Source organism: Lagopus leucura, unplaced genomic scaffold (genome assembly GCF_019238085.1).
Source record: "Lagopus leucura isolate 7727_CA_CO unplaced genomic scaffold, USGS_WTPT01 Super-Scaffold_100016, whole genome shotgun sequence".
Classification (NCBI taxonomy): Eukaryota; Metazoa; Chordata; class Aves; order Galliformes; family Phasianidae; genus Lagopus; species Lagopus leucura.
The window spans coordinates 6,998,316-7,019,213 of record NW_024962270.1 but is presented as its reverse complement, the minus strand read 5'-3'; the positions used below and the strand labels follow the sequence as shown (position 1 = coordinate 7,019,213).

The following is a 20,898-nucleotide window of genomic DNA, read 5'->3' as shown; positions in this document are numbered from 1 at the left end:
TCATAAAGCTTCAGATGAGTCACAGGTAGGACTGAGCTCTTTTCTGAGAACCAGTGCTTGTAAGAAAGCAAAACAATACACAACGTGCCTATGTAATTGCAACCCTAGATCTCATCAGCAGTCCAGGTTTTTGTCCAGGTTTTCCTTCATACAGGCCTTGTCTCTTTCCCCAGCAGCAGCCAGTGCCCAGTAAGCACGCAAGGAACTCATGGCCTGGGGGTTTGGGATCTCTCACTATTGTGCTGTGATGGGGATTATTTGCTGCACAGTGAACTGTTCTACCACGTACAGTGAGGGCATCACTGCCGGGCTATGCAGCAATAGCTCATCTATAGCAGAAAAGAATGTTAGCAGGCAGAGCTTTTACTACAGCTTTTTATGACCTCACGTGGTAAATGCTGATGCACTTATTTGACTGCCTGTGCAGGTCACTGCTTTTAATTTGAGTGCTCTCACTTGCACTCTAAATGCCCGTATCTGGAAAGAAAATGATTTCCTCTTTTGCATATAGTCAAAGCTGAATACCTGAAAAACATATGGAAGGTAGATCATCCCACCCTAAATTAATACATCAATCCTATCAATAAATGTATGTTTATTGAAAGTGTGGCATAAAACACTTTACTGTGAATATAAATTTATAAACAGCTCTTGATGTGAGGCTTTTGGCAGGGCTTACCAAATAACACAATTCACAGTACATTTGATTTACTATGTGTGCTCATTAATTTTTTATATCACTTCTTAAAAAAGTTGTTGAACTTTCAAATCATAAGTGATCATTTTTGTCAATTATAAAAATCATGAATCTGCAACTTTTTCACTCCAGTACTCGAGAAACTGCCAGCTATTTAAAACTGTACCTTTATCATTATTCACAAAGTCTAACAAAAATAAATACAATTTTGAGGTTGTCTTTGGCATGTTGGAATTCAAGGCAATTGTATCTTTTAGCAGCACAGTGCAAAGAAAAACAACATACCATACAATGCACTACTAGATTCAGCCTTACAAAGAGAAGAGAACGTAGTACAATGCAAACTTTAATGTCAATATATACAGAGCTTTAAAGAAAACTTTTAAAATTAAATGAAATAAATACAATATGATACAAAATCCACAATATGCTCAGAGAAAGAAATGACAGTTACAATATCTGATAACGGGGACCTTTTGTATAGTTTCATCTTTTAAGTACCTCAGAGAGCATGTGATTCATTGCACACCATTTTCAATTAATGCCCTTTCGTATATTGAGATTTATAGCCAGTCACGTGCCAGAATAGTTTTTAGCTCTAATCAGAGTATCAGTGCAAGATGCCAAAGTGCTTGGGATATTATGACAACACAATTACTTAGCCAATGCTGCTTATAAGCTTAATGCAAAACACACAAAATAAGAACGTTTTGTCCTGCAAAGGAGATCCACCTTGAGCATTTTTAGTTCTCACACACACACACAAAAAACCCAAACCAGGATCCCATGTTTTTCAAACTCATTACTGGTAGTAAGCTATCTCCCAAATCTTAACCTTTAAAGACCATTTAAAGCTTTCAAAAAAAAGTTGCTTTCTTTACATAGAAAAATCTCAAGAAAGCCAGTCACTGACTAATTGGAGAAGGGAATTCTAGTTACATAAGTTACTACAATATTCAAGTCAACTACAGCTATACCCTAGGATTTTATTTTCTTTAACTTGCTTTCATTCTTTTATTCCCAAAGGAAAATATAGGCATAATAACAAATTAATTCAGGGGAGTACATTTAAGAAAAGACACTGAGGATATGTAACTAACGAGGCATTGATGCAGAAGGATGGTACATGACAGCAGTGTACGTACGTTACCTGCAGGTACCAGTACATACTCAAGAAAACTGAGCGAGCTGTCATGGAGCAGTGTTAAAAAAAAAAAGAGCTCTGATAGCATTACTTAAGGACTCATAATAACTTAAGAAACCATTTGAAAACTTTATGAGAAACCTGCTCCTCCCTTCCCTCCCACAAATGTTAGCAAAGTTTTGGACTAGATAGGTCTAAAAAACTTAAGTGCTACACAAGAACATGAACTCCCCTTAATTGCATTGATGTTCTATTCTAATTGCATTGATACAAACCAATATGCTTGCTATATTACTGTCTATTTAACTCAATCCTCACAAGATCCCCAGCTTTTTCAATTGCAACATTTGAGGGCAGAGAGAGATGTGTCACTGCAAATGACCAGTGCATATTGCAAGTAACTTCCAACTGTTGAAGCGGCTAGATGTAATTTTAACTACTGGACATTTCAGTTAATTTCTCCAATGCATACATGAAAGTTAGCTTTGGAAAGTGAATTAAAATATGGAAGACCACTCAAGCTCTACATGAGTGATGTGTGTGAGGTTTTGGATGCCTTCTCTGAATGCTAGAATAACTTTTAAAACCATAGAACATTGGCCTCAGCTAGATAGTATGCTTAGACCATCTACGTAGGCTTTTTACAGGGTCAGAAACAATTTAGTAGTTTCAGGCATAATAGGAAAATATACACCATGCTAACAACAGCATTTAGGCAAGCCACAAAACAGTGGCTTAAATCAATCTGCCCATGCTGATTCTCTCTGGTTTGGGCATTCTTCATTATGCACCACTGGTGGACGTTGATGCCACTGCACAGCTTCTGAACACAATATAGGAATACGACAGAGTTCTTCACTTTTCATCAAAAGGAAAACTGAAGATAACTGCAATATTGAAGGGGTGAGGTGAAGAGAAGCAGGTACATCAGGTACGTGCTCCAGCTACAGTTTATTTCTGAGGGTTATCTACTCCCTTCAGCAAGAACTGTATCAGACTCTGTGCTCTTGAGAGCTAGTACTTAACTGTTATTATCAAAGCCAGAGCAGAAGTTACCTTGCTGGCAGAAAGACACCACACCCAAAATATACGATCACTTGATAGTAATTAGTTCTCCAGAAATTCTTTTAAGTAATATCCATATTTTTTTTTTATAAAAAATAAAAAATGTCACTCTTTTACAAAGTCTGTATTAGATCATAAATAGCTTGTAATCTTGAACTGTGCAGAGACCATACAAAACGTTACTGACCTTTCACTCCAAGAGCATGTTCGAGTGTTACTCCATTTCACACTGAACTGACAATGCACTCTGTTTATGAGCATTAGTAATTGAACCAAGGTCTGAAAAGTATGAAAAATTCCAAAAGAAATATCAAAATTAAAGTAAACTCTCTTGTATCCCTGCATACCTGACATTTCAAAACTGATATGCTAAAATATTCACAGCAAGTTCCCTTCCCCCTCCCCCCAAAAAATGATTTAAGGATTAAAATCAGCATACTAGAGCACACAGGTCTCATTAAATACAACAAAGATGTTTCTCCACACGATTCCCTTGTGATAAGACAAATTTGTAATGCTGTAGTCACTACTCCTGGGGCAAAAGCAAGGTTTTACTGTTAGCACTACAGGCTAGTAATGATTTAAAAAAAAAAACAAAACACAACTAGAAAGGAGAACCTTACAGATGTTTAAAAAACTTTGCTAAGAATCGGAATATCACCCTCATTTGCACATTCTTCCTCTTACCACCTTTGTTTTGCACATTGAGAAGAACTTAAATTATCTTCAGCTGCTTACAACTGCTTTTGTGCAAAATGCTTTTAAGGTGCTTATAATGTGGTGCTTCTAAGCAGGCTAAAAGAAAATGCCAATATAAACACTGTTAAATGATTAATGAATAAAGCCATTAAAGACCAGCTGCTACCTTGCAGGAAAGCTGAAGACGATTCAAATTTGACATTTGTGTTCCATTCCTTGTGTTACCCTCTAGACAAACAGTTTTTACTATTGTGTTTCAACCCATAATATACCTGGACCTCAGCCAAAACAACTTATTTCTACCACTATTCTTCCCCTTCATAGTGTGAACTCAGATTTTTTTCTGGTAGTCATACATAAATTTGCAGACAAAAATTACAGGCTGTAGATGAGAATTTCACATGTATTCTTTTGGACAAAGGTCTCTAATAGAGAAAAGGATGAGCCAATTGCACAAGGGACAGATCTGGTACTAAATAATAAACTTTCCAGGAAGCAGTCATGTTCTTTGATAGCTTTCAAGCATTTCAAACGGGCACCTCAAAATCAGGCACAAATGGCCCCAGTAAGCTTCCAACATCAACCAAACGCTCAAGAAATTTGGTATGGGGTATACTCTGCATGATACAAATAGCTCACCTATGTCTGCTATATTCATAAAGTCTCAAATCTATGTATACTCATACCTAACAATTGGGCCAGAAGATTTCCATCTTCCCTTACCACATCAGAAGAAAGCAGCTTATCTAATAGTGCTTCAATCTCAAATACTTCACAGGTATAAGCAAAGATCAGCCAGCACCCTTTGCATTTTAAAATCTGAGTTGCTATTGTCACTTTTGGAAGTTAGGCCAGAATTTTCCTGAAAGCTTTTTTTCCACCCCTCCCCCTTTCTGCCATCACAAATGTCTTATAACTGGCTACCAAAGGCGTCTGGAACAAGTCAGTCAACGATGGACAGAAGTGCAATTTTTGGTCACTTGCATTCTCAGATAGTGAATAGTCCAACTGTTGATCAATAATATGCTTCCTGATATTTAAAATTCATACCATCGTACCTCTGTACAATTTTATTGACATAATGTCTACAACATGTGAAAATATTTTAAGCTTATCATCTCTGAATGTATTAATTCCTATTTTACCAGCAGATGCAAGCCAGCACTGGTTTTGAGTCAGAAAACTCCAAGACAATTCTGGCCCTGAGATTTGTTTCCTTTCTATCACAACATTTTTTAGAAAGAGCTGAAGTTGTAACATGAGGACAGACAGGAAGAGCGAGTGCTGGCAAAAGGATATTGTCAGTAACTTGCCCATAACTGAAATTTCTGGTCACAATTTTCTTATCTGGGTACACCGCAAGGCTTATTTATTTTTCCCAAGCTACCCCTACAGTTAGGCAAATTGAATTTTGTTTCTGTAGTATTTGTACATGCAGCTAGAGATTCAGGTAAAAGCAACATTCTATAAGATAAACAAATAAATAAAAAAAACCACATGCCAAGTTCGATATAACAAAGTGTCAGTTTGTCTTATGTGCCAAACAAACTTAAGGTTAGTTATATTCAGTGGAAACAACTGCTAAGGAAACAGAACAGTTGTCGTACAGACAGATATGCAATAATAAAATGTTTTAACAAAACTGGATGACATGATGTTGTAGTACCAATATTATTTCAGTCCTTATTTTTGACAGTTTGTACATGTATTTACCTTCTCCAGCTCAGCGCCAGACAACGACGTTCATGGCAATAACCAGAAGTGTTCTTTTTCTTATAAGAGGCCATTTTTCATAAGTGAACAAAGTAAGTTTCCAGGTAAAGTGCAAATCCTTACCCATTCCTCTTGTTTATATTTTCACAAACTTACCAATTACTGGCACCATGCAAACACAGGCCTGCCAAATTAGCACTAATGAATTTAATACTGGCACAATACATTAGTCATTTTTTTAATAAAAAGAATGAACAAGTTAATTGATTCAACTTAATTCATTTAAGTGCCCAATTATAAAATTAAAAACTTGTCCTTCAAAACAGGGTTTAAATGCACAAAGAGAAGGAAAAATGTACACTGACACTTTATGTACAACTTGGTCAGTGGCAACGGTCCCCTAAACCTTTTTTTTTTTTTTTTTTAAATGAACCCACCAAACCTATACAGAATGCGAAATATTTGCAACAGATCTCTTAAAGGACAGTGTCAAGAAATTCATCATGGTGCACCTGATGTTTAAATTAACCCTAACAGATACAACCTGTAAAATAACACAGTATGAACCTGTGGCATTTTTTTTTTTCTTTTTTAAAAAAAAGGACTTCTACAGAATTCAAGTAGTGTAGCAGGAAACCATAGATGCCTTTTGATCACAGGTCAGGCAAAGTAAAGCCACTTATTGGATTTTCTCCTTGCTTCTGTTTGCTAAGGTGTCCCAGTGGATCTATAAGTCTGTTGATGTTAGCTTTTTCATGCTCCGTCGCTGAGCTAAACTTGAGGCTGCAACAGGCTCTAACACTGGCTGAAACGTCTTGTGATTCAGTGCAGAATATGTAGCAGCCATGGCTCCCTGGAGAACAGTGAAATAGATAACAAGTTGTAGAAGTTATTTTTAATCACTAAGTAGAATAATTCAATATTAAGTTCATAAAGAGAAAAATAGGATTTATGTCAGATCACATACATTTTCTAAAGTTTGTGTTGAATGAAGAAAAACATTTACTGCTGATTCCTTCAGCAGGGTACATAACGTTGCTGTTCCTTTGCTGTGTATTTATTTATTTAACATTCCTTAAATATAGTGGTTACCTTTTAATGCCAGTCAGACTTGGTACCTTCCAAGCAACAAATAGCATCAGTTTATGAAATACAGCCCCTTAAGTGGCTATTCAGGTCCCGACTTATGAACACAACACTACTAAGACTGGCTTTCACTGCTCCTTATTCGATTTTGTTAGATTAAAAAGCAAGCTGTATAAGCTGTTTACAGTAGAACATGCTTGTGTGTTGTAAGTCAGAATCACAGATACAAACTGAACACATAAAACAAGTGCAAAAACTGTAGCTTGATAATTTACTTAGGAAACATGATCTGGTCACAGAAACAAATCCCAGATGTCGTCACAGAATACCTGTAGTGGGAAGGAACCCACAAGGACTATTGAGTCCAACTCCTGGCTCCACACAGAATTCAAACCCTATGCCTGAGAGCACTGTCCAACTGCTTCCTCAAGCTCCAGCAGCTTGATGCTGTGCCCACTGCCCTGGGAAGCCTGTTCCAAGGCCTGAATTTCTCAAATAAGAATGATAGGAGATCTGTGGAAATTTCAGATAACTGAGATATCTGGTTCTTGTAGGGCCAAAAGCTACCTTTATCTATGGAAGCACAAGAAGAACGAACAAATATTTCTTCCCTCACACACAGGTTAAAAAAAATTGTTTGCTTAAATAACTTAAATGAAGATGTACATACTGGCAAAGAAAAAAAACTAAGTTCAAAATCAGTTCTGTCAGTAAACTCTCAAAGTGATACCAAATCATTGCACATCCATTAATTCAAGCAATATACAGTCCTCTGGTTGTTTTACCTTTACTAGATGTGGTGCATCTTGCCTGTTTAGTTGATAATGGGGCAACTGGTCTCTACAGGCTATCCATGAATGCTTTAATACTTGCTCTGCTGTGTATCTCTGATGCGGATCTACATGAAGCATATGTGATAACAAGTCCTAAATAAAAATGAAAAAAGATACATGCTATTTAATTAAAACAATTTTAATGTATATTTTAATTACGGCAGTAATGAAAAAATGTGGCAGGGATTAACACAATACAAACAAAAAAATCATTTTGTGCCCTGACACTACAGAAGTCTGAAAACAATGTGTTGTACTGTAATCAGTTTAACAAAACAAGCTTTTATTGTAAAGAAACTTGTTTCTGTGCTTTACATTTCAGTTTGTTCATTACTAATATGCTCTATGAAAGACCAGAAATACTGTTAGAATTTAGCAGAAAGATTTTATGGAAGAAAACTATTGGCAGATATCAATCCACATTCACACTACACACCTGGGATCTGCTGACTATGCATTACAGTTGAATTCATATACAGCTATATATTAGCAAAATAATTTTCTTTCAACAAGGTATGTAAAGAGTAAAATCAAATAAGAATGGACATTTTTCTTTGTTTAGAGGCACTGGTAATAAGCTATGAATTCGATGTTGGTCAAAAGGTGAGCTAAATAGGAAAGGCAGAGGAATAAAGACAGGAAGAACTTAAAGAAAACTAAACATGAACAAGCTGACAGGATGTTCCTTTTGTTTAGGCACAAAATATTAAACATTTATGACTATATACAAATTAATTACTTGTGGATAAGAGAATTAGCAAACAAGTATTCTGAATCACTCCTATTGAAATGCACAAGCTGTGCATTTCCAAAAGATCAGGAAGAGACGGTATTAATGCTAAGATTTATAAAAGGTAAAAAAAAAATGGTGACTAAGATACCTACAGAGGCAGGCCAACACTAAACCCCTTGAACACATACTGCAATTGTAATTCAGTCTTCAAATAAGAGGACAACATCATAATCAAGCTGATAAAGATTTGCAAGATATTCAAACATATTGAAGTATTAGTTTAATATTTGAAAGTAAAAACAAAAGCAGTGAAGACCTGACAAATTCAATGTTGAACAAGTTAGAAGTGTGAACTGAACCCGTACTATAGCAATAAACATATCAATGCAGAGTAAGTTGCTACTAGAACGAAGATAAATGGAAGAATTACTTTACCATTAAAGTACAATTAAAATAAAAAATTAAAATAAAATACAAGCAATGCCATATACATCTGGTTTTGGTCCAATAAAAACAATGACTAAAAAGATTAGGAAAATCTAAATTAGATTAAGATAGATAGATCCCAAGTTAGTGACCGGCAGGAAGTAACAGTCATAACTCTCAGGCTTTTACTGTATACTTCTAGTTCAGTTCTCACTAGCAGCTGGTAAATTGAAGGGCTGGCAGCTATCCAATGGGATCCAGGCAGGATAGAATTATGAGCCAGCCAGAACCTTACAAAATTCAACAACAACAAATTCAGAGTCCTCTACCTGGGATGGAAGAAATCCTTGCCAAGTACAAGCTGGGGATTGACTATCTATTGACTATCTGGGGAACTGCTTTGCTGAAGACGACATGGAGGTCTAGATAGGACAGCAAGCTGAACTACAAGCATGACTCAACATCCAAGAAGTCCGACAGCATCTTGGGTTGAAGCATAATAAGTAGGTTGAGGGAGGTAACAGAACTCCTTTACCGAGGCCAAAAGAATTAAGGCTGAGAAAAACTAGGAGATGTTCCACAAAAGATGTTACTTGAAACCAAGAGGAGATTTTTCCTCATTTACACAGTAAAAGCTGCCTGGCCAGGTTGTACAAAAACCTTGGAGGTTTTCAAGATCAGATTTAAGCCCTGAGCTACCTACTCTAAGATGATACTGCTTTTGAACATAGAATCACAGAATTCCTTAGGTGGGAAAAAACCTTCAGAAGAATCAAGTCCAACCAGAACCTAACCATACTGCCCTAATTTTAACAAATCACATCCCTGAGCACCACATCCAAACTGTTTTTAAACACATTCAGGGATGGTGACTCAACCACCTTCCTGAAGAGCCCATTCCAGTGCTTAACACCCTTCTTTACAGAAAGTTTTTCCTGATATCTAAACTTAACCTCCCCTGGCACAACTAGATACCTGCAGACTTTACTGTAATACTGCTGTTAAGAATAGCAAACTACTGCGTTAGCCTAATACATTTTAGTAAGATCAATAGCTGTTCTTTTAAATACCACAAAGTTACAAAGGGGAAAAAAAGCATTAAAAAATTTATACCTTTGCTGCATCAGAAACAGTGTCCCAGTTGCCTCCGCTTAATGAGAATTTTCCACTGCCTATCCGTACCAGGATCTCCTCAGGAGTATCATTAGGACCATTTGCAAATGGAGTATAGCTATTGAAAGGGAGAAACAAAACCTCTAGGTAAGAAACTAAGAAATTGATAAAACCTCATAAACCATCCTGAGTAAATATTCCACTGACAGAGATATTACATTCTATCAACACTTAGTTTCAAAGATGAAATGCTACCACATTTTCTTTTGCCCATAATTATAGTTACATTGAATAAATGAGAAATGCAGATTGAAAAGATGCTTTAACTTCTTAACAATGCATTCTAACTGGTGAAGACTTAGAAATTAAACAGAAAGGATTCATAAAAACAAAAACTATGGTATGCAGTAAGCATTCAAAGCAATTGAAACCCACTAACAGAAAGACTAGTGAGGCTAGAGTAATAGTGTTGGGAATGAGTGTACATTTAGACACAGAGCAAAACATGCACATATCTCCATGGCAAAACTGCAAGAATATTTTTGATTAAAAAAAACAAAAAGCACCAACACTAAAAGTTAGTAAGGCTTACACTACAAGATCATTGGGTTTTGATTTTTTTTTTTTAATAACTTACTGGATTTCTGTAAATTCAGGTTATTTTCCTAAAATTCCTACTGTAAAGAATTCAAAAAAATACCTGAATGACTTAAATACACACCTTATGCAAATATCAGAAGTATTATAATGCTTTGGCATCTTCTACGATCACAGGCTAATATGAAGTTAGTTTTAATAATAACAGCCAAATGTTACTCAGATTAATTATATTTTAATACCTCTTAGATTTCAAATCAGCAAGATGAAGTAATAAAACTTAATGCATCACATCTTAGCACTTTGAAAGCTCTACATAGAAGAAAGGTCAACCAGCATCATCAGCAAATGTTTAGGAAGACTCCCAGCCGGGTTAATTCTGGTACTTGAAATGATATGATTAAGGGGAACAAAAAAGAAAGCTAGGAAATCACGCTGGACTGTTCTTCTCCTGTTCTTGTTACCTGCCGTATCTTCCTGTTCAGACAATGTTTCTTAACTTCACAGGCAGCATACTGCCCAAGATCTGCATGGTTGCACATCAGTCATGCAGTGAGCTGAGCTTGATGACAAAAACCATAGTGGTAGTAGTGATTTTACACAGAAAAGCACAATATGATGAAGAACAGTTCCCAATAGATATTTATCTGTATAACAAAACTTATTTTTATACCTATCAGAAGAGAATTCCTTAGCAAGTTTATAAGTTATTCGTTTAAGTGCTTCATAGTGCTTAATGAATGTTTAGAGTTAAAAGTTTACAAGTCAGAGAATTCTGTAAAAGGGTCGTGAGCCAAGCTCGCAGAAGATGATACATGAGTTGACTACAAGGGCACTACGGGGGGCAAAAGAAGGGGCAGAAGGATTAGAAAGCAGAAACTAGACATACTTTTACAGACTAAATTATCTCTCATAAACTAGAGCAAGTCTTTGGCATCCTCTGGCCATGTACTAGGAAAGAAAGAAGTCCTGAAACTAACTATAAGATAAACCTAGTTTCTGTATGCCTTTAACTCACAGCTTCCAGTTCCACTTGAGTGTTTTTCGTTCTGCATTCAAATCAGTGAAGCAATCTCTCAATATTTTAATAGAAGCAGGGATTTGTGCAGCATGCTGAAGTTGTAGGTAAGAAAAAAACCCTAATATTTCCTCACCCTGCCAACATTGTGTAAAGGAGAACACCCAAGCTCCATATGTCACAAGCAGCATCATATCCCTGCCGCATGAGAACCTTGGGGGAAAAAAAGAAGTGTTGAGACTTTCCATTTATGAAAAACAACAAGAAAAAGCCCCCACATGCAACCCCAAACCACTACCACTACACACACAAGCTATGGATGGATAAGTCAGTCCCGGTATAGGTTGAAGTTTCACCATTAGTTGCTCTATATACAAGTTACAGTTACTATCTACAATATTTCTTGTTTCCGGAAAATTATCTTAAAATTCAAATCCATCCTTATTTCCTGAAGGTAAATCCTTTTAAAGTTAACCTTTTTAAAGCAGGCTTATTATAAACATATAAGTACTTAATAAAGTCTGGTGCATAACTATATCTAAGGAAAACTAGCAGTTTTTTGTGAGGTTTTTTTTGTAACTACTTAGAAGCGTTTGTTTTTTTTTTAATTATTATTATTATTATTTTTTTTTTTTTAAGTAAGTTGATGCATCAAAAACAGCGCAGAAGACACATGGCAGTTTAAGATACCTCTGGTGCCACAAAGTTTGCAGTATAGCACGGAGTTAGAAGTAGCCCATTTTCTCCTCGAAGTTGTTTTGCAAATCCAAAATCACAAATCCTGATAGAATCAGCATTATTTGAATCATCCATATATAAAATATTACTAGGTTTAAGGTCTCGATGCACTACCTTTAAACAAGAAATTTTAAAAGCCATCATTTAGATGACAAACAAACACATGGACGTGCAGTTTTGTTATTTATAAAATACTCTACATTAGCACACCTATTAACACTTCTACACTATTATCCAAGTTTCAAGTAACAAAAATTTTGTTTAAATTAAACTGAAAGCCTACTGGCTCATAATGCAAATGGAATTAACAGAACCAACTTGCAAACAAGCATAAGTGAACAACTATTGTCTGTTTCATTATCTGTACAAGTTAAAAAGGCTTGCAGAATAATAATAGGTAGGATGGGTTGCTAATTATTTCTTTTTAAAAAAAATAAAACACAAGTCTTCCTTTCTGCCATAAGAAAAGCACATAAGATGTGTTTGTTAATTCAAAGCAACGTGAATGAAGCTGTGACAAAAGAGATCACTCACTCCTTGGCAGTGCAGGTAGTCCACAGTCTTAGTGATAGTATATAATACAGCACTAGCCTCTCGTTCTGAGAAGAACTTTTGTCTAAGAATTCGATCAAGCAGCTCTCCTCCCTTCATCAGCTCAGTGACGAGGTATATGAATCTACCATCATCATACACCTGAAGTTGAACAAGCACATATATACACACACATTCAACTACGTCATCTGTAATTACAGATCCAGAAAAATCTGGAAATCATAGACTATACTGCGCAAACAGCAGGGACTGTCAAATTTAAATCCATAATTCAAAAGCTTTAAAGTCTGAAGAATAAAGCAACCCTATATGTTATTCTGTGAGAAGTTGAGATAATAAATCATTAAATCATGACTTAGAATAATACTTCCTCAGTCTAGGAACTTCTGTTTGTAAGAGCTCTACCATTCCCTACTCCTTTTCCCCCTCCCATAGATGGTTTGTTATCTGCTGACACTTTGCATACACGACACATGCAATTGTATTTTCAGATTCAATTACCAAGACATATTTGAAATAAGAAAAATATGACTTTTAACAGGTACATCATTTCTCATTTTAAGTTCATTAAACAGAAAATATCAGTATCCAGACAATTTAGAAAGAAACAATTATTATACAGACAGATCAATACATATATTTTGCTATGTAAAAAAAGTTTATAAGCCCCAATAAACTCCCTATATCTATGTTTATTTATTGTATATTTTGTTACAAAGTAAGAGACAAAGGTACCTACATCCTTTAAAGTTATAATGTTTGGATGCTGTCCGTAACGCATGAGAATCTCAATTTCTTCTGAGGGATCCCTCTTGCTTTTATCAATTATCTGAAAAATAAAAGTAACAAAAAAAAATCTTGGCAAGTTTCAAAAATTGCAAGAGCTTAATGCTTATTTATAGTGATTAATTTCGTCTTCCAGCTTCACATCTCTGTTTACTCAGTTCTTGTTCCATCTCTGCTACCAGTTAAGGTTTGTATCATTGTCTATTCTGCTCCAGTAGGCAAAGAAACTGACTTAACTGTCTGAAGCATCACTTCCCTGCAGCCTAGCCCCAACCTCGTGGATCTCACCTAGTTTACTTCAGATGTGTTCCTCACAATACAATATTCTCAAGCTTCAAAGCTGTAATTTCAAAAGCCAATTCCTCAATGCCACAACCTCACCAACAAAAAGAACTACAGAAGCCTATATATGCAATTTCACTTAATGAAGAACACTCATTGTTCACAGTATACTAACAGCTACAGGAACTGGAGAACCGGCATTTAAATTAATGTCTGCTACAAAAGAAGGCAATGAAGTCTATTCAAAATACCTTTACAGCAAACTCCATATTGGTAGCTATGTGTACACATCGCTTGCAAACAGAGTAGGAACCAACACCGATATCCTCCTTCAGTTCATATACGTCAGTAAACTGCGCACTGTTCCCATGAAGTTGCTTTAGAAACAAACACATACAAGCCGTCATCAAGAACTCTTTGTAACAGTACTATTTTCAACAGCAAAGGTTTTTTTGTTTTGTCTTCTTTGTTTTATTTATATATTTATTTTTAAGCTTGCCAGTGCTTTCTTTTGAATACTCAAACCAGAAAGATTCTCCTCCCCACATCCCCAGTTCTGGAGTTAAAATAGGCATTATTAAAATGATTCAACAGAATATTTTGTAATAGACTCCACAACATAAAATAACAGACTGCAAATGTTAGGTTCTGGAATTTGAAAAAAGTTTACAAAAAAAAAAATTTTACCTGTACTATTGGCAGTATGTTGGTGAGTGGTGATATTTTATGATCTTCTACAGTAGTTGTTGCAACAAAACTAAATCCTTTAAAGAGCTGATGCGCATTCGCACTGGGTGGAACTCCTGGAGAATCTAGTTGCATACACATTTGATTAGCAGGACTAAAAATTAAAGCTACTTTTAACTGTTTGCATGTTAGGAGAAAGATCGAGGAAAGGAAAACAAAAGTAGCACTATGCATTGAATAAGATTCCTATCCTGTTATCTGCCTTGGTTTTTGTCTTTTTTCCTTTCTTTCAGCAAACTAAAGGAAAGGGAAGCCTGGACACATTTAAGATGAAGTTAACAGCTATTCTCATTATAACAGAGCTGGTCTTGCCTTCCACCTTCCTTGTCATCACATCTAGAGAAACAGTAATTAAAAGAAAGAACAAAAAAAATACTATGTTAATAATAAATGCTACAGTGACTTAAGAAGGTATTGAGTTTACTTATATTTTACATCATGAAATTCATCTCACCAGCTCCAATCTCCTAATTTAGCACACACCACATTAAAAAATTTTATTTGACCCCTATAAACCCATAACACTCACCAACTTAAAAACAGTAGACGCATATTTACCTTTTGGTGTTTTTGCTGTGAATTCTGGATCAAAACAAAAGGTATCTTCTGGTTTTCCAGAAGCAGGTTTAAATGGGGGTTGAATTTCTCTTCTGAACAGTTTCTGTAGTAGGATGACAAAAGTCATAATTAAGAGTAAATGAAACTTTGGATGCTGTAATTTCACCAAGCTAAAGGCAACTCAAGCATCACCTTGTATTAGAACAGTCTTCTGAAAGAGTGAATAATACAGTAATCAGAAAAAGCACATACACATGCAAAAATGAAGTTATATTTATACGTCTTCAATTTGAAACATTATGGAAACGTTACTCAGCAAGTCAAACAATACATCTTGCTCTTCTGAATCTGTTTTGTCTACCAAGTCTGCACTTTTCAAACTAGGGCAGCAGGCTGCCGCTTATCCCCTACTTCTTCTCTCGCTTATTCAGATGAACGGTCACAGCGCATCTTCCATCTCCATCTCACATCTAGTTCATTGCCATTTCACACAGTTGTTATCATCCCAAAATATCCAAACTGGAAAGATGTGGGATACAGTCTTTGCTTTTGTCTTGGACCCAGAATAGAAGCAGCTCTGACAAGTGACAGATATATTCCTTTTAGCAAGGTACTGCCAATTCCCAAAGCAACTCTTCCAGGTTTTTCCTGACCTACTCAACTAAGCCTAAATGAGAGAAAGAAAAGGCTCCTCATTTTCTTCTTGTTCACTCGATAGGCTTTAGAAAAAATGCTTTGCCAAAGGATAACAAACCAGCAATGTAAGTCTAGTTTATAGTTACAGAAAATTTCACATTAAATGATGCCAAAACCCCATGCTAGGCTCAGGAAGTTCTGAGAACGTTTTTTCTTGGCATTTGTCTTGCACTGTCAGACCTCTCTGCAGGTAATATTTCAGTAACAAACGTACTTCCCCCTAGCCAAAACCAGGAATATACAAGAAAGAGAGACCTGTACTCATCCCAAAGAAAATGAAATAAAACACAGAAGTGTTCATCAATACCACCATAGCCAAATAAATACAAGAGTTAGAATGGCAGAGTTTTTGAATTTGCTTGCTTGTGTTTATTTCCAGCTCAGCCCTCTCCAAAAAACACTAGCTAACTTAAGATCATATTAAAACAGCCTTCTCTCACTAAGTACATTCACATACAATACTCCCATTACTTAAAACTCTGCTTGCTAATCTGGACTCTCTATGGAGATGCTGCATAAGCACAGCTAGAAAGCCAACTTCTCAGAAGTAAATAAAAGAGAAGGACAATGACAATAGGCTTTAAAACAGTTAAGCACAGTATTGACTAGCATTGCAGGTAGCCTAGTCAGCACAGCTACTGTTCCATCTACCCTTTCAAAGGCATTATAGTAAAGGAGTGTTTACAGAGTATCTTCACTTGTTGCGAATGTTTCTGGGCAACACATCTAAAAAAGGCATCACATCAAGGTGATAAAAACATAAAAAAGCAGCCATGAACTCAAGACAGTAATCTGATCAACTCAGAGCACCACAATCAATACTTCGACTGCGTGGAATATGACTAGTCAGACCGCAGTGTGCTACAGCTAACTACAGTCAAGCCAAAGAAAGCGACAGTCACAGTGAGGTTTCGTGCCTGGCACAGAAGGCATGAGACGTGCTTCAACTGGATGGACACTTATTCCAGAGAATGATTCTTGCACACAGTGAATGCCAACACCCTCTCTACCAAGTACAGATGTTGTAAGAGACAGTTTAAAATTCAGAATGTTGCAACTTTAATTACTGAACAATTAAATGCCCACTTTATAATTAATTACTGTATACCATAAACACTACAGCTCCAGATCCAACCAAGATTACAGCAGAAGCCTGAATGTTAACAGTCAGCAGTACTGCAGTATTTACTGTATCCTATTCAGATACAAATACCTGTAAGCTATAACACATACACAAATTGAAAGATAATTTTGTGTTATCTTTTATTCAGATATTTATTATGTCTATAATTCAGATCATTTTGTACTTACATTCCAGTCGACAGTAGAAAAAAAAGGATGCCTCTTGATTTCTTCAACTCCATCTGAACCGGCTCCTGAACAAAGAAAATACTCAATTAAAAAACTCTTTTTGGGTGAAGTCTTTGAACATAATTACATGAAAAGATGCTCAGTTGTTCGTTTTGTTTTTTAGTCTTACGTAAGGGTTGTTTTGTTTTTTTTTTTTTTTTTAAATAGGAAGAACTGCTAAAAATCAGAAATATTTCAAGGATACAAAATACTTCACTAAGCATATTTGCCTCCCTGATGAGGTACATGAGAATAAACAAAGCCTATAAATACAGAATGTCAATACTTGGTCAGTTTTATTCTCAATGCTAAAAGAGTCACTGGTTCAAGAAAATAATCATTCATTAGCCAGATGCAAGAATTCATGACCTAAGCTGCCAAGAAATGGACCAGAAGTCAAATTTTACTGATCATCAACACCAAAGCTTGAAAAATCCCCAGCAGCTGTTTTCCTTAAGTAACAAACTCAGCCCACTGACTTTCATTTCAATGATCCAAACAAGTTGACCCACCTAATCTATTTGATGGGTTCCTTTTAAATAACATCCTCAGAAGACTTTGTGCTTCAGGGCTGAGGAACTGAGGCATACCAAGTTTTGCTCTAGAGGAAAACAGAAAAAGTAAGAAAACAAAATTTATCGTAGTGAGAAGAGTGGATACAGGCTTCACTGCATTATATGATGCATTAAGGATTTATTCTAAGTTCTTGCACAGTATACACATTTAACTCGTTTGCTTTTCACTTTCACCTTATACATCGATGGTTACCAAAAGCAAACAAAAACACACTAAAAACAAATAATACTCTCTCCAAGCCCCCTAAACAAGTTTTATGCTAGAACTAAGTAAAACAATTATCTTGGAACATGTAAGCAGTTCAAAAATATCTTCAAGTCACCAGTATGTTGTCACCAAACTAGACATAAGGTTTGAAGAAACTCAAATTCCAAATTACTTGACTAGCTATTAGCCTCTGAAGTGACTGTGAACCTTTCACAGTAAGCAACACTACAAATGCAAACTACCATGTTAACAGAGCTGCTCCTTCATCCCTTTCTTAACTATCACCCCCTCAAAAGGCCCAAGGCTCTGCATGTGGTCCAAAGGAAATTCTTTGTTAACTAAGCACAAACAAAGGTGAGAACGTTTGCCTAACAGCTTCCCTTAGAAGTTACCAGCTTACCCAGTTAGTCCTGTTAGACAACTTAAGTGGCAACTGAGGTAATGTAAAATGAAAATGTGGACACATAAGTGCCCCGTACATATATATATGTACATAAAGAAACACCTGATTAACTGCTGCTTACAAAACAAGGAATTCTGTAACAGTAGCAATATATAAGACCAGAAGTGGCAAGTAATGCTGTTCTAATACGCTGTACTGTTATTATTTTTCATTACATCCTACAGTGAAAATAAAAGTTCATCCCTATGGTTTTAATTCCTGCAGATACTCAGCAGCATTTCCATATCTAGGATCTAAACCTTATTTCCGTGTGCATGAGGGCATGAGCTTATGTTTCTGTTCCAGTTTTAATACTCTCAAGCAAGAGCTGTTACACGTGTTTAAATTACTCTTTAGAAATTCAGAAAGTGTAATAAAATATACTTACTTCAGTATCATATTCATAGTTTCATTTCGATCTTTACCTTGAAATGGTAGTGTACCAGTAAGCATTTCAAACTGAAAAGAACAAATGTTAATCTAAATCAACACTTTTTCCCCCCAGATGCTTCAAGTGCTAAGTAGTGTACTCTTCCCATTGCTACATTAGGAAAACTGGCATGAACTTTTAAAGATATTTAAAAAAAAAAAAAAAAAAAAAATCAATAAATCTCACAATTGCTTTTAATCAGCAGTTTACATGATAGTGGCAAACGTACGGTAACGATAATGTTGGAATATCTTACATAAGCTACTTTAAGTAGAGTAACAAAATGCCTTCTGTAACCTTACTTTAGATGTTGCTGTACCATGAAAGCAGCAAGAAGAACAAGTTCTAAAACAGTACTTTTAATGCCAATGCGTATATTTCACACTGATGCTCTAACACATTACAGCAAACATGTAAGTGCTAGCATTACTGGCTCACTGCTCTGCTGCACTACAATTAGCCTGCTAGGCACTACTCTTACAAAAACACAATTAATAATCCATTTTTACTCTATGCTTTTAAGTAGCATGGAGAATAAATACACAAACTGAAGTTTCACACTATGACAACTGTTGAGCAACTAAATGGACCGTGTACATGATTTTTGGTTCCTAGCAAGTACTCCTTACAGCAAGTTTTATTCAAATTAGTTTCTATTTCAGTAGCTCTTCAGTTGTCAACTTCTCTCTCCCTCACTTAAGCTTCCTTGAATCTGGACAAATCTATTCTAGGCATTAATTCATTCACTTCAAACATCAGCAGCATATTTATGACCCTTAAGCCAGGTAAGCAGCAAAGCATACAGTACCATAAGAACACCAAAGGACCACCAGTCAGCACTCTGGTTGTGCCCACGCCTGTTTACTACTTCCGGTGCCATGTATTCTACAGTACCACAGAAAGAATAGGCCTTCTTCTCTTGATCTACTGATTCTTTGCTGAGTCCAAAATCTACAACAACAGCATTACAAGAACACAGCCAGTAAAGAACTTTAAGAGAAAGCAATACTGTAAATAGCTTATCAAAATAAAAGCGTTGACAGATTCTGTTTGCTTGCTTATAAGAACATTGTGTCATTATCCTAATCCTTCATGAAACAAGACACTGCAGATATCCAGAGACATCAGAAATTTAGTTTACCATATGCCAGAGACATTCTGCAAAGTAGTGATCAGCCATCAGTGTTACCACTCAAAATATTAGTAACTCAGTATTTTGAACATTACCTACTCAGAGCCTTACAATAAACAGAAATTTTCACTTCCTACTTACTACCTGCTTAATTCATACACAAAAATATTACAAATAAATGCATTTTGTAGAAGGTAGACTGTATTACTGAATGATGGAAAAAGTCCCTGACGTTAGTTCAATTCTCAAGACAAGGCTCTCAGCGTTCCCTTCTCTGAAGAGGGAAAGGATTCCTAATGAGTCTTTGCTTTCAAAAGGAAGAATTAAGATTGAATTTAAGTATATTGTGTAGAATTTTAAAAATGTTGCCTTTTATAATTTTCCATCACCATTAAGTCTTTGAGAATTTAAAGTTTTTTTCTCTCAGAATCTAACAGCAATATCTACAGACCAAAACATAAAATGAAATTTATTACATTTAAAGTGAAACAGTATATTTAGAAATGCATAGTCATTTATATTTTCCATATATCCAAATCCTGCAGTTCTAGATAATATATTTCCATTGTTCCTTGTAAAGCACATTACTGCAATTTTTTTTTTATTATTTATTTTATTTTTTTTTTTTTTTTTTACAGTGATAAGCCCAAAATATAATAACAATAAAAGCCTTTTTACACCAAGAGCACAAAAAGGAAGAAAGTCTCCACCAGCAACTTTTAACCAGACCGGCCTCATTTATTACTTATACATCTCTTGGGTTCTTAATTAAGCTTACACACACACACACACACACACTCACAGAAAGTGCTGTACTAATAAATGTTACCTACCTGTTAGCTTGATATGTCCTGCTTCATCAAGCAAAATGCTGAAAATTAAAATTCACATTCACCAATAGACATAAACAGAAATATTTCATGTAACATTTAAAATGTAGTAGTTCATAATTTTTATCTCCTCCAACATCCATCATTAAATTAAAAAGTCAATATTACATTTAAGTTACAGATGTATTTTATTTAAAAAAAATTACCAAAATATTTTCAAATTTTTACATTACTATAGCAGAAAACGCAAAGCAAACAAGCAAAATACACGTAAGAGTGGTAAAATACATTTTACTTTACTTTTCTGGCTTCAGGTCCCTGTATACAATTCCCAAGCTGTGAAGGTGATCCAAAGCAAGGGCCAGTTCTGCGAGGTAGAATTTCACATCTTCCTCTGTAAACATAACCTAATAAGAACTGTATAGATTTACCTTCTGATCTTGTCTTC

The 20,898-nt window shown here is 35.6% G+C and overlaps 1 protein-coding gene across 3 annotated transcripts in view; it reads right to left on the bottom strand.

The window, feature by feature from the left end:
- Window positions 1-578: 578 nt before the first annotated feature.
- Window positions 579-20,898, bottom strand: part of RPS6KA6 (ribosomal protein S6 kinase A6) — a 40,348-nt gene continuing 20,028 nt past the window's right edge. For all 3 annotated transcript variants that reach the window (XM_042876542.1, XM_042876544.1, XM_042876543.1), the window contains exons 7-22: window positions 20,751-20,857; window positions 20,454-20,491; window positions 19,297-19,439; window positions 18,447-18,517; window positions 17,346-17,434; window positions 16,795-16,859; window positions 14,788-14,890; window positions 14,170-14,294; window positions 13,734-13,859; window positions 13,154-13,243; window positions 12,397-12,555; window positions 11,815-11,976; window positions 11,261-11,337; window positions 9,510-9,627; window positions 7,190-7,330; window positions 579-6,171 (exon numbers count right to left, since the gene is read on the bottom strand). In XM_042876542.1, the coding sequence (XP_042732476.1) occupies window positions 6,046-6,171; window positions 7,190-7,330; window positions 9,510-9,627; window positions 11,261-11,337; window positions 11,815-11,976; window positions 12,397-12,555; window positions 13,154-13,243; window positions 13,734-13,859; window positions 14,170-14,294; window positions 14,788-14,890; window positions 16,795-16,859; window positions 17,346-17,434; window positions 18,447-18,517; window positions 19,297-19,439; window positions 20,454-20,491; window positions 20,751-20,857 (1,740 nt within the window). In that variant the 3' untranslated portion in view covers window positions 579-6,045. The remainder of the gene's footprint in view (window positions 6,172-7,189; window positions 7,331-9,509; window positions 9,628-11,260; window positions 11,338-11,814; window positions 11,977-12,396; window positions 12,556-13,153; window positions 13,244-13,733; window positions 13,860-14,169; window positions 14,295-14,787; window positions 14,891-16,794; window positions 16,860-17,345; window positions 17,435-18,446; window positions 18,518-19,296; window positions 19,440-20,453; window positions 20,492-20,750; window positions 20,858-20,898) is intronic.